This window comes from Ciona intestinalis, unplaced genomic scaffold (genome assembly GCF_000224145.3).
Source record: "Ciona intestinalis unplaced genomic scaffold, KH HT000211.1, whole genome shotgun sequence".
In the NCBI taxonomy this organism is placed as follows: Eukaryota; Metazoa; Chordata; class Ascidiacea; order Phlebobranchia; family Cionidae; genus Ciona; species Ciona intestinalis.
The window spans coordinates 2,345-15,223 of NW_004190532.1; the positions used below are offsets into that span (position 1 = coordinate 2,345).

At 36.1% G+C, this 12,879-nt stretch overlaps 1 protein-coding gene across 2 annotated transcripts; it reads left to right on the forward strand.

Moving 5' to 3' along the window:
- Positions 1-928: 928 nt before the first annotated feature.
- LOC113475310 (P-selectin-like) lies at positions 929-12,818 on the forward strand. 2 transcript variants are annotated; one of them, XM_026839371.1, is made up of 21 exons: positions 929-1,184; positions 1,625-1,791; positions 2,226-2,471; positions 2,656-2,799; positions 3,179-3,347; positions 3,733-3,918; positions 4,239-4,398; positions 4,699-4,924; positions 5,453-5,657; positions 6,020-6,190; positions 6,456-6,662; positions 7,021-7,167; positions 7,598-7,746; positions 8,116-8,258; positions 8,535-8,710; positions 8,889-9,077; positions 9,669-9,790; positions 10,461-10,797; positions 11,271-11,423; positions 11,769-11,988; positions 12,505-12,818. In XM_026839371.1, the coding sequence occupies exons 1-21, from the start codon at positions 1,100-1,102 to the stop codon at positions 12,770-12,772; spliced, it is 3,870 nt and encodes a 1,289-aa protein (XP_026695172.1). In that variant the 5' UTR covers positions 929-1,099; the 3' UTR covers positions 12,773-12,818. The 2 variants fall into 2 exon arrangements, with proteins under 2 accessions (XP_026695172.1, XP_026695173.1); XM_026839372.1 differs by lacking the exons at positions 9,669-9,790; positions 11,271-11,423; positions 11,769-11,988; positions 12,505-12,818 and having other exon boundaries at positions 10,461-10,606.
- Positions 12,819-12,879: the final 61 nt, after the last annotated feature.

A 12,879-nucleotide genomic window follows, 5' to 3' on the forward strand; every position in this document is an offset into this window, starting at 1 on the left:
ATGAAATCATAACACCCACAGCCTAGGCGTCAGACGCTGACACGTTAATTTCAACACCGATTTTTATATTGTCAGCGCAAAACAAATTGTAAGGATCCTGCAGCATTGAAAGGAAATTGGATACCCGGTCGCTGTCTTTCGAGCCTGATTTACGACAAAGTTATTCTGCGGCAAACCCTTAAACGGATTTCGAATTGTGTAAGTGTGACAGTCGGGTTTTGCTTGTTATGATTTTGAAGACAACACCACGGTTCACTTCAGGTGGCGTTCGCCCTTTTTTATTGAAATCATTCAGACCGGTACGCGATTCGGAAGTCATTATAGGATCATTGGCTCCATAGGGACCAAGGGTCATACAGTAACCATTATATAAATCGCTGGCCGGCTGTCCAATAATGGCTCGATTTCCGCAACCCTAAAACGTCAATGTCAAGCTGACGGCCACCATACGAGCAATACAATACAGCGGGGTTTGGTAACTTGGATCTACAAGCCACCCAACGGTACGGGTGATCATGCGCATTAGGTGATAATGTGACGAGGGTGATAAGATTAAAGAATATATAAATCCAATTAAAACGATATGTCAAAACATACCAGACTGCATCACTGCTGTTGTATATTTATTGGGCACGTAATGGCCATTCTATTTACATTCATTTTCGTCGAACAGTTGTCCTTGTTCTTGGCCATGTATATTTGTAAAGTCATACAGCAGTAATTGGTCAAGTACGGTATTTAGAAAAACGGGCAGTTTATGATAATGCGACTGATTTGCCAACCAAAACGCCCAATATACGTTTTATTATGTCACTCCAAACAAAGGTTCCCCATTCACCTCAGTATTTTTAACTTTAGGGAAATTTACCTACGAAGCAAATCCTTCTGCAACGGCTATTGCATTTTTAAATAAGGAGGCAAATGACTATTTAGCTGCTTTTTATAATAACTGTAAAAATAGTTCATTTTACACAAAAATGACACTTATTTTCGCAGAAAACTAACGCAATATAGGAATTTAAAGTTTAATTATGATGCTAACGTTGCTGAATATGCAGTAGTTTAGTTAACACGTCGGAGTTTCTTGTACTTCCTGAAGATGGCTCTTTCCCAACAACAAAAATGGGTTCTCTTCGCAGCATTGATTACTGCTGTGGTTGCTGCATCTGCTGGAATAGTGTTTGGTATGTTTTTTACTAAAAAAAACTTTTTTTTATTGTTTACAAGTTTTGCCAAAAAAACAGTATGCATGTTTGAAATTATTTTTGTGCTGTTACATCATGTCGAAAACACCATATGACCAGTATTTTTAATAGTAATGTGCACATTAAAACATTTTTTTACTCTGCTAACATGTATGAAAACAAAACCAAGAAAAAGCATAGATACTTGTTTAAGTTCATCAACTTGCAACTTTTTGCAAAGTTAAAAAGTTTTATTTTCTTTTTTCTTCAGCCCAGTGGTCACTAAATTATCAGCCATACCCCCAAAAATGGCCCACAAAGTTTCATATGTGGTATTTTGTAAGCTGGGGTGTGTGAAACAGAAAATCCATTTCTGATGATTGTCGTTTTCCCATGTACGCAAGAATAAAAAAAGTTACATTCATTCATTTACCCTTCAGGAATTCTCGTTCATCTGCGAGAAGAGACAGTAACTGGTAAATCCACAAGTTACTACGGTACAATAAGAATGAACAGAGTTGAAGGGAAATCTTTACAATGGACTTCAAGTTTAAGTAATGGAAGTTCAACTCATTCTATTGGAGCAAGATCATTTCTGCAATCTCATGTAAGGAAAATCTAAATGAAAAACTAATTCCTTTTGCATTGTCATTTTTAATTTTTAGATTAAAATTGAAATATTTTCGATTTATGGAATCAATGTAAAGTGATTAACACTGTTATAAAGCTGCAGTTTTTAAAAAAAAATTAAATAAGTGTTAAATATATATATATATTATTTTTCATTTTGTTCTTCGCATTTATGTATTTTACATAAACTTACAAATTAGGCTCATCTGTACTGCAAACAGTTCAGGATTTTTTTTTCTTTAATTTTAACTCTTTAAAATAGAAAAAATCACTCTATTTTTGCCAAACCCTAATAAACTATGATTGATTTGTACAATATGTTAAAAAAGAATAACAATTGTCGTCTGCTAATTTTGTTGTGTCATCATTCATGTAAAAATAACCACTGCCCTAAACCATTGCAACTTTCAGTTATTTGAGAGCATGTCTCGTCTCTCCCGGCCTCTGTCTTCTGTGAATATCATCCGTTTTTCCGAGGATAAATTTGCGCAGTTGGTGGGAGCTAAAAATCGAGGAATACACGTCGATTTCAAGCTAGAAATACAGGATGATATCCACGGGCCTGAAGTGGAAAATTTACTAAAAGATGAACTTCTATCTATTCTCAGTAATGATGAACGATTTGAGCTGGATCCTGAGTCACTTGAAATAGACACAGTAAGTACTAAGTAGCAAAGGTATAATGAACGTGGGATCACAGCGTATGTTTTAGCAACTAGTTTTCAATGAAAACCAGCTTTTATCTTGCTGTTAAGTTCCTATACACAATCTAACTATTACAATTCAGAACTGAAGTAGACTGTTTTTACCTAAATGTTTTAAGTTTTATTTTGTTACTCAGAAACCTCTGATGAAAGCAAGATCATTTGAAGCATTTGAGACGTACCTCAGCGAGGGAGATACTTTCAATCTACTCAATACTCAGTTGCCAGGTGTAAAACAACCTTTAGAAATGTCCCAACCAAAGTTCTGTGCTAAAATATCGGTAAGTGGTTAAACACTGCTATGTAAAAGCAAATGTAATATATATATTGGATCTTATTAGCATTTTGTTTTTGTGACAAAGGACCAAGGTTTTCCTTTGTCTGTGGTCAGATATTGTAATTTTTTCTTTGCAGAGTCTTGCAGAACATTGTGGGTGCACAATGGTATGCCCTTAAGTGAGTCATTTGATTGTTCCAACCCAGCGGTCACTAATGAGTTGTTCAATTTGTCAGCCATACAGAAAAAAAAACACCCACGAGTTACATACGTGGTAACTCATGCACTGGCACAAGGTGTATGAAACAGAACACTCGTGTTATACTGCCTGTCATTTTCCGGCAAGGATAGAGCAAGTTACATTCACTCATTTATTAATTCAGACAATCAACCATGGAAGTGTCAGTCCTGTCAGTTGTTTAATGTCCAACCACAGTTCACTTGGTGACTCATGTACATTCATGTGTGATACAAACTTTACCATAGTTGGCTTTAAGACATTGACATGCTTATCTACTGGAAGGTGGAGTGGTCCACAACCACTATGTAAAGGTAGGTATTATATTTGCATTAAACAAAATTCAGTCTCTATATGTGTTAACGAAGACAGCCATGTCATGAAAATTATTGCATGTTGCCGTTGGTATAGCAGTCAGAAAGGGTAATTGGCCAACTCTAGGCCGAATACTGGATGTCCTGGCATCCTAATACCATTGAAACCTACTTTTTTTAAAAAAAACTACCAGTCCTAAAACATATTAGCTTTAACAAAGTGGTTTACTCTGATTTGTTTAAATTTTTAGCCATGCATATAAAAGTGTCATAAGCGTGCATTAGGTGTATGAAACAAAACAACCTGTTAAAACAACTTTCATTGCTCCACCATGCAGAGATAAATACGTTTTATTCATTAAGCTTTTATGTTTTTTTTTTCCAGCCAAGTGTCCTGCTTTGCCAACATACATGGGAGTTAAAATCAGTCCATCTATTTGCTTCCAATCCGCTTCATACTCTGACACGAGATGTTTCTACCATTGTAGCATGGGTTATGTGTTGGATGGAATATCAGCAAGGGTGTGCCTTGATAATGGAATGTGGAGTGGGGTGGCACCCATGTGTAAAAGTAAGTAGGTCTTATTTTACCATATATCTTGATGGTAAAGTAATGTTTTGCTATAACCCATTAGTGACCACTGGATTGGGGCAAAGTCTGTTAATTGTCTTGCCCCCAAAAACATACACCATCAATCAGCATTGAAACAGTATCCTTTGATTATGATGCAAGCACATAACCAATGAGCTTTTGTGCCGAACAGAAAAGCTGTTACTGACATCCTATTCTTTAATTTTGTTAAAGTTTTAATAAAAATATTGAAAATTTTACATTTAATTGGTCATAAGTTTAAATCAATAAGTTTAATATTGATAATTTTTATTGTTTAGAAACTTGTGCTGCATTAAGTGTGCCTGAGAATGGTGCAGTATGGCCAGCTTCATGTACTTCTGACACATTACAACCAGCAGGAAGTTTATGTACCTACTCTTGTATTGAAGGATACACACTTGCTGGTAGCCCAAATCTGTTGTGTGAAATGGATGGCAGGTATATGTAGTTTAAGTGTAGAGCTACCTTGTAAATATTGCATAAACATTACGCAAATATTTTGGGTTTGCTTATTTGTGGACACCTAACGGCAGCCAAAGAGCTGTTTTAGACTGAAAAATGGGGTGCTAAAACATAATATAATATCACTCCTGTTTTAAAAAGTAGGATGACATGTTTACAAGCCACCAATATGTTACATCTATGCCCCCTTGCATATAAGTTAAAAGAATACCTTCATTTCGTTTCTTATGATTCTCTCTCAAATTAAAGATCATTTTTGTAAAATTTTCTTTTTAGTTGGAACTTTCCAGCCCCAACTTGTAGAAGGGGTTGCCCCCCATTAGTCCCCCCTGAACATGGATCCATCTTCCCCCCCTTGTGCAGTCGCACCCTCATGAAGGGTGATCATGCTGCTGTAGTAATGGAAGGGGTGGTGTGTGTCCATACTTGTGAACCTGGATTTAAACTGGAAGGTAGCCGACAGAGAATGTGTGGTACTGGTGGATCCTGGACAGGAAAAGTGGTAAATAACTGAAGTAATTGGTAAATTAAATTAGTTATTGGCAGAAGATTATCGGTAGAATTTCAAGATAACTTATTTATGGTTAGTTGTTACAACATGGGTGTTATGTTTCATTTACCCCGTGACTGCGTACAAGTTTCAACATAATTATGTAATTTTGTGATTATTTTTGGATTTTGTTGAATTTTTGTGATTATTTTTAGATTTTGTTCAATTTTTGTGATTATTTTTGGATTTTTGTTAATACATGGCTGACAATTCAGACAAGCCATAAGGCACCACTGGGTTGTAGGTAGCAACTGTCGATAATTGTTTTGCCCAGGAATTCCTATGCAGACAAGTGCGCAATGGTAGCAGCGTTAGCCGTTAAGCCTTGAAACTGTATCGTCTGGGTCTTAGACTCTAGAGGTAGGGGTGCTGACCATTTTGCCAGGTGTTGATGAAAATAGATATTCATATAAATTTTCCCTGGTTTTAGTTTATTCGCGTTTAGCATTTTTTATTACGGAAAATTACATTTCAATTTAGACCACCTGCTCTGAGCTATGTCCTGTGCTACCCCTCCCCCCACTAATGACTGCTTCACCACATATATGTACCGATCCTCATGGTGATAGAGTGGAGGGTCTCAAGTGTCATGTGATGTGTCCAAATAACTTCTGTTCAGCTGGAGAGATGGATGTAACGTGTGGAAGTCGTGGTGTTTGGAGCTCTATACCTACAGATTGCATGAGTGAGTTTTACTTACTTTTATTGGTTGGTTAGCACACCTGCCTCTAACTCATTGGTTATGGGTTCAAGTCTTGTCGCCTCCGCCATTATGGGCCTATGTGTGCTTTGGCAAGACAATTAACAGTCATTGCTCTAGCCCAGTAGTCGCTAATGGGTTGGAGCAATTTTCGTCTTTTCTGAAAAAAACACACCTACAAATTTACATACATGGTAGCTCGTAATCGGGCATAATGTCTATGAAACAGAACATCTGTGTTACAAGAACTGTCGTTTTTTAGCCATGCGAGCATAAAGCAAGCTTCATTTATTCATTCAGAATAATATATATAGTTATATGCAATTTTTTTTATATTTCTTAACTAGGTACCTGTCCCATTTTAAAACCTGTCATGAATGGAATGTTGTACCCTGATGATTGTCGTGCTGATTTACCAGCAGTTGTTGAAGGAACCAAATGTACATTAAAATGTGGTGACGGGTTCATGCTGCATGGAAGCATGTCAGTGCAGTGTCTAACTATTGGAAAATGGTCAGGTATTTATGTCCAACCATTTAAACACTTTGGAATGCATGCTTATGTTCGGTACATTAGAGCAGCTGTTATTAGAAATGCTAAACTGTTCATATGCTTAGTAAAAATTCACTGACTTTTATTTAAGTTTCTGGAACTTTTAAAAAGATGCCATTAATAATGCTTTGGAATGATATTTAAAAAAAGGAAAAAATACTTTTTATTTTTTGATTGTGCAACACTGAATAACAAGTAACAATTTTTAATGTGCAACACTGAAATCTGTAGAAGAACTCGGCCAATGCTTGAAGCAGTGTCCACCCCTTTTACCACCGTCACATGGATTTATTGAACCATCCAACTGCACCGTAGCATCAGTATACCAGGGTGGTGTGTGCAACTATGTGTGTGATACTGATTATGGATTAATTGGTGAAGAATCACGCACTTGTCTCACAGATGGTACATGGTCAAGTGAAGAACCTACTTGTTTAGGTAAGCAAATATATCTTAGGCTGACCAGTGCTCCCAATTATATTGACTAGTGTGTGCTTTTTGGGTAATGTATTACTTTTGACCTACATTTTAAAGCAATAAGCAAAAATATCTTATGCTGGGCGTAGTCACACATTTAAATTTTGCTTTTGGGTAATTTGCTACTTCGGGCCTGCATTCTAAAGTAAAAGGCCAACTTTGATCTAAGATCAAGTCTCTTGACATGCACACCATAGAGCCTCACCCTTATATTTTTGGTTGTATTTTTCGGAAACCCAATTCATTATCAGGCAGATCTTGGACAGGAATTAAATAGGCTTGTGTTGCAGCAAAATTCATAAATATATTTGTTTTTCAGTTGAAACCCAATTCATGATCAGACAGACTCGTGACGAGCGTGACGTATGCCTGGATGTAAACACAATCACCAACCATGCAGAGAAACGACCGATATCACAATGTTATCTCAACAACAGGTTACAACGATGGACCGTTCATCCAGAAGGTTGGTCACTTTTTATATCGGTGGCTATAAAAGTTATTTTACCCAAAAACCTACAAAGTTACATACATGGTAACTCATCAGCTTGCATAAGGTGTATGAATATTGTGTTATAACGACTGTCGTTTTTACGGCCGCGAGGATAAAGAAAGTTACATACATACAGTTTCAATTAGATATATCATTGTGAGTGTGTGTCCTAGGGCAAGACCCCTTAACAGCAATTGCTCCAACCCAGTTGCCACTTATGGGTTGTCCAAATTATCAGCTATACATTAAAAAAAAATGGAAAAAAATATAATCACTCTTAAAGTTACATGCGTGGTAACCTGTAAGCGAACACAAGGTCTATGACACAAAACACGCATGTTGTAACAACTGTATAAAAAATGTTTAATGCACTGTGTAATACATAGTTTTTTATATACATTAGGTGTGATACGTAATGTTGGGACAAGGAAATGCCTCTCAGTAGAGCACAGACACCCAGGGTCTTACATCGCAATGAAGGAATGTACGTCTTCTGATCCAAACCAAATATGGCTATGGGAAGATACCAATGGGGTTTCTGTTACTTTGTTGGTAAAGGAAGTCTTAAATGTTACAGCAATAAATCTAGGAAACTTGTATCTTAGAGTTATGTGACCTTGGGCAAGAACTTTATGGATTGATCCAACCCAATGGTTACTAATGGGTTTTCCAAATTGTCAGCAATAGATTTATTCTCAACAGATAATTAATAAACCAATAACACCTAACAGGATACTCACGATGCCATTTAGGCGAAATATATATCTCTTATATTATACAGTTTGCTGGACCGTTTTTTTTTCTGTTATATATCTTATAGCACAAGGTTCTGACTATATTTCTTAACACAACAATATTTCTGCCACATGAGCATCAGATTAGGGTCAGGTTCTCAGAATTTATTAAACTACTAACACCCAGGGTACAAGTCTTGTGATGGGATATGGCTATGCATCAATTGCGAAAGTTATTTTGGTTGATTCTTCAATTGAAAGTTCCCTGCCTTGGTATGCAATCACATCTAATGGAAGTTTTTCACTTTATGATATCTTCACTACTGTAGGGTAAGTAAACCAATACATTTATTTTGCTCTAATTAACTGGCGCTGTGGCAAAGTGGTTAGCGCACCTGTCGGTGGCCCAGAGAAAACTGTTTTTTACTTTTTTCAAATATTATATATATTTCAATTTTCAACATGTTTTTATTTGAATTTATTTTTTATATATTTATAAACATTTGGTTTTGAATGTATTTTAGTAGGCTATTGTTTTATTTAAACTTTTTTTTAATTTTTGTTATGAATTTATGTGACTAATTTTTATTTGAATTTTGAATCCAGTTGTCCACGTTTGCACCCTCCATATTTAATGAGCATCTCGCCGGAAAAATGCATGACCAACCAAACATTAGAAAGTGGTACAACATGTACCTTTACATGCGACATTGGTCACAAACTGAAGGGAAATAACAGAAGGACTTGTGTGAAGGGTCGCTGGGATGGAGAGTATCCTTCATGTGAGTAAATAAATCTTGTTTTCTTGATTTTTTAGCATAAAGATAAATTGGGATGCAAAAAACTTATTTCTGTCATGTTTGACTACTGTAAAGAGAAAATTTTATATAAAATAAAAAGTTATAATCTTACAATTTTTAATTTTTTTTTTGTGCAAATCTGACAAATTAATATTTGCAGGTTCTGTTGCATGCCCCTCTATACCCCCACCCAGTGGTGGAAGTGTAACGATATATTGTCAGTTCATGGCACAGGATGAAGGAGTTTCGTGCGATTTTGATTGCAACCAAGGTTATGTATTAGAAGGAGATGTCACTACCGTGTGCCTATCGTCAGGAAATTGGAGCAATGCAACTCCTAACTGCACGTGTATGTACATTTTCTTAGTTTTCCATTTTTATATACCTTAATATAACTTTTTTATTCTGGCCTGGCCGGCAATGCCAGTTGTACTAACACTGTACAACACTATAGCAGTGGAGAGCCTTGAACTTGTATTCTCTAGGTTAGAAATGGGAACTGTTGTGGCATAGTGGTTGGCACACAGTGGTTAGCACACATGCCTATAGACTAGAGGATAAGGGTTCAAGGCTTGGTGCTGCTATCTTTGTGGTTGTATGTGTTCTTGGGCAAGATGCTTAATGGCAATTGTTCCAACCCAGTGGTTACTTAAATATGTGGTAACTGGTTAGCAGGCACAAGTTGTATGAAACAGAACATCTGTGTTATAACGACTGTCGTTGCCCTACCACATAAGGATAAATAAGCGTCATTTATTCAACCAAAATATATGTACATGTATTGAAAATAAGTAATTTTTTTAGCTACTTTTGTAAAAAGTATGCAAAAAATGTCACAGAATGTCATATATTTATATTGAAATAATGTCATAGAATAACCTTACAAAATTAATATGTTTAAAATTAAATGTCTTAGTTCTAAAAAACAATATTTATACAGTCAGGTGTCCCTCTTTACCCCACGTATCAAATGGTGTCGTCTTACCCCAGTCCTGCATTAGACATAGCAGTTCTATTGGCACAGAATGCAAACTTTCGTGTGAGAATCCTTACATAATAAAGGTAGAGAAAGACAGTTATTAAAATAGTCTATCACTTCAGCACTTCAGCAAGTTAGTTAGCTTAGTATTAATGCAGTTTAACTGCCATAAGTTTAATTTTTAATTATTTGAGTTGTGTGTGCAGTCATATTGTATATTATTAACAAAGAACGCAAGATTAGCCACAAAATATGACAGACTTAAAGGTTTTTCTTTTTTGTCACCTTAGTCAAGTTCAAGGCTTAGTTCAAGGAGTTCAGAACTTATTCAAGACTAGTTAGTCAATCTAGAAAACTATTATTTACTAGATAAGCACTCATTGTAAGCAAATTTTAATATATATGTGTAAGTGTGCTTGGGCAAGACACTTCATGGCAACTGCTCCAACCCAGTGGTCACTAATGGGTTGTCCAAATTGCCAGTCATACAAAAAAAAATCTCCTTAAAAAATATAGCCCACAAAGTTAAATACTTGGTAACTCGTAGGCAGACACAAGGTTTATGAAACAGAACACCTGTGTTATAACGACTGTTGTTTTACAAGCACGCTGCAATAGAGCAACACAACACTACTAATTAATAAAGAAAAAAAAATGTTTTTGTGTCTCTTCAGACTTCTTCTAGAAAGTTTTATATTTACCATGATTTTTCTCATTTTAACCACGATTTATTATATGTATCAATAATTTTAGGGGGTTGAAAACAAGCGCTGTCTTTCTGATGGCAGTTGGTCAGATGGAACCTTTGCCTGCGAGCGTGGCTGTTATAAAGTACTTACCCCTTCTGGGGGCGGAAATATCACTTGCCCCAATGCGGTAGTCAGTGAAGGAGATACTTGCGCTTATGGCTGTGGGCCAGAACCACACAGAGGGCTTACCGCAACAGATTCAAACACAGGCGTCACCACTGTGCTGGCCGCACCAGGCCCAAGTGGGGTGGTATATAGAACCTGTCACTCAGACGGTTTATTTGATTCTGTGTTGCCAGTGTGCATGTCAGTGTGTCAGCCTCTGACTGCTCCAGTAAATGGTAAGTTTCCACTACTTCCAACTTTGCTTTTAAATTTCTTTTAAACAGAAAAAAAAGATACAACTTTTTAAACGTAAAAAAAAGAAAATATCTCTTCCATTAATCACACATAAATTACATACATGGCAACTCATTCAGGGACAAAGCTTATACAACACTTGTGTTATAACTGTTGTTGCTGTGCAATACCAGGATAAATAAGTTTTAAACATGTCAATGAAATTAAGTCGTTTGCTTCCATATACCACAACATGCATGTACTCAAAGTAAAGATAATCAAACACTTGTTGCCTACTTTCAGGAAGTGGCTAGCTTTCAAATCTAGTTAGCTCCACGCTGTAGCACACAGGATGTTAGGGTGATGGGCCAATCCTGGCCTAAATACTAGGACCAATGGCGAGCCCTGCTGTGGGACCTCACCCACTTAGAGTATAGTAATGTACCATTCATTTGTTCAATGTTTATAATAACAGGTACAATCACTCCTGCCTCTTGTACCAGTCAATACTCAGCAGAAGGTAGCGTATGCTCAATACTATGTAACCTGGGTCATGGTAATGAAGGAGCTAAGTCAGTGAAATGTCTTAACACTGGTGTGTGGGATTCTAATGCATATCAATGTGAAGGTAAAATACTAAAATTGAGGCAGAAATACAATTTCTTTGGTATCTAGATTCTGTATATTGAAAAACTAATCTGAATGCATCAATATTGGTTAATTTTTAGCCAAAAAAGTGGCATACCTTTTGGCTTATTCTACATAAGCAATTAATGCAATACAAGTGAAAAGGTCTTTAATATACGCGGTAACTTATACCACCACACAGGTATAATTAGGTTTTTGTGGTAACACGTAAGTGGCACGAAGTGTATGAAACAGAACATCCGTGTTTTAACAACAGTCGTTTTCGGCCATGTAAGAGTAAATAAGTTACATTCATTTATTCTTTCAAATACTGTAAAACTTTCAGAGGAAACGCAGTTTCTTATAACGAACCCAAATGCGATGACACCCATGTGCCTTTACGCCAACACAAGTTTACAAAGTGAAAACTATGGGTGGTATGTATTGAAACAAGAGTTTAGAAAATGTGAGGACACATCCACTTTATGGGCATGGGGAGACAACAAGCATTTGAAACATGTCAGTTCAAGGCTATGTCTCAGTATACTTGATAGAACAGCCAAAAGGTAAACTCAATTTCTTTTGTAATCTAACTTTTAGCTTTTTAGTGACATCTATTTTAAATGCAGTATTTGTAGGGTAATCATGCTAATAGGGTTATGCAGCCTGAACAAAAATGTATATGTGCTTTTTATATTAGTAATAGCAATGAATTAGTTTTTTTTACACCTATACTGGTCAAACATAGGAAACCTCATTGAATAATATGGCGAATGCAATATTCTTTGGATCTGCTTTTTGTATAGGCACCTAACAACTGTGGTGTATTTATAAATGTCATTTTGAGTGACATTGTTAAAATGCATAGTCAAACATAGAAAACCTCATTGATTAATGTGGCAAACTCGATATATTTAGACATACTTTTTTGAATAGACACTTACCAGCACCAAAAAATCTATATTAAAACTAAATATAAGATGCATAAACATATGATGTCATCCCTGTTTTAAAAAATTGGTGACAAGTTACCTGAACATAACACATAATTTTGATGTTAATTTAGCTGCAATTTTACCCAGAATGACCCCGCTAATCCTCCAAGAATGTGCCCCTTCTGACCCCAATCAAAAATGGGTATGTGACCCCTCTAACCCTGGACGAGTTCACCCATTGCATTCTTCATTATATATTAATATTGGGGACACAGACTCCAATCGTGCTGTTGCTTACCGTTACTCTGATCCAGGCTCAATACTGTTCTCACACCTTTGGAAAGCACGGAACGCTCTGAACAAACTTAGCTTATTATCCATATGCGCATTACACACAAACAAGTATGATTTATAAACATAACTTTTATCCTAGCATGAAAAAAAGTATAATTTTATTTATTTTATACCTTGACAGGTAATGTCTGACGTTTATTTGAAAAAAAAATATTTTTTTAATTAGAG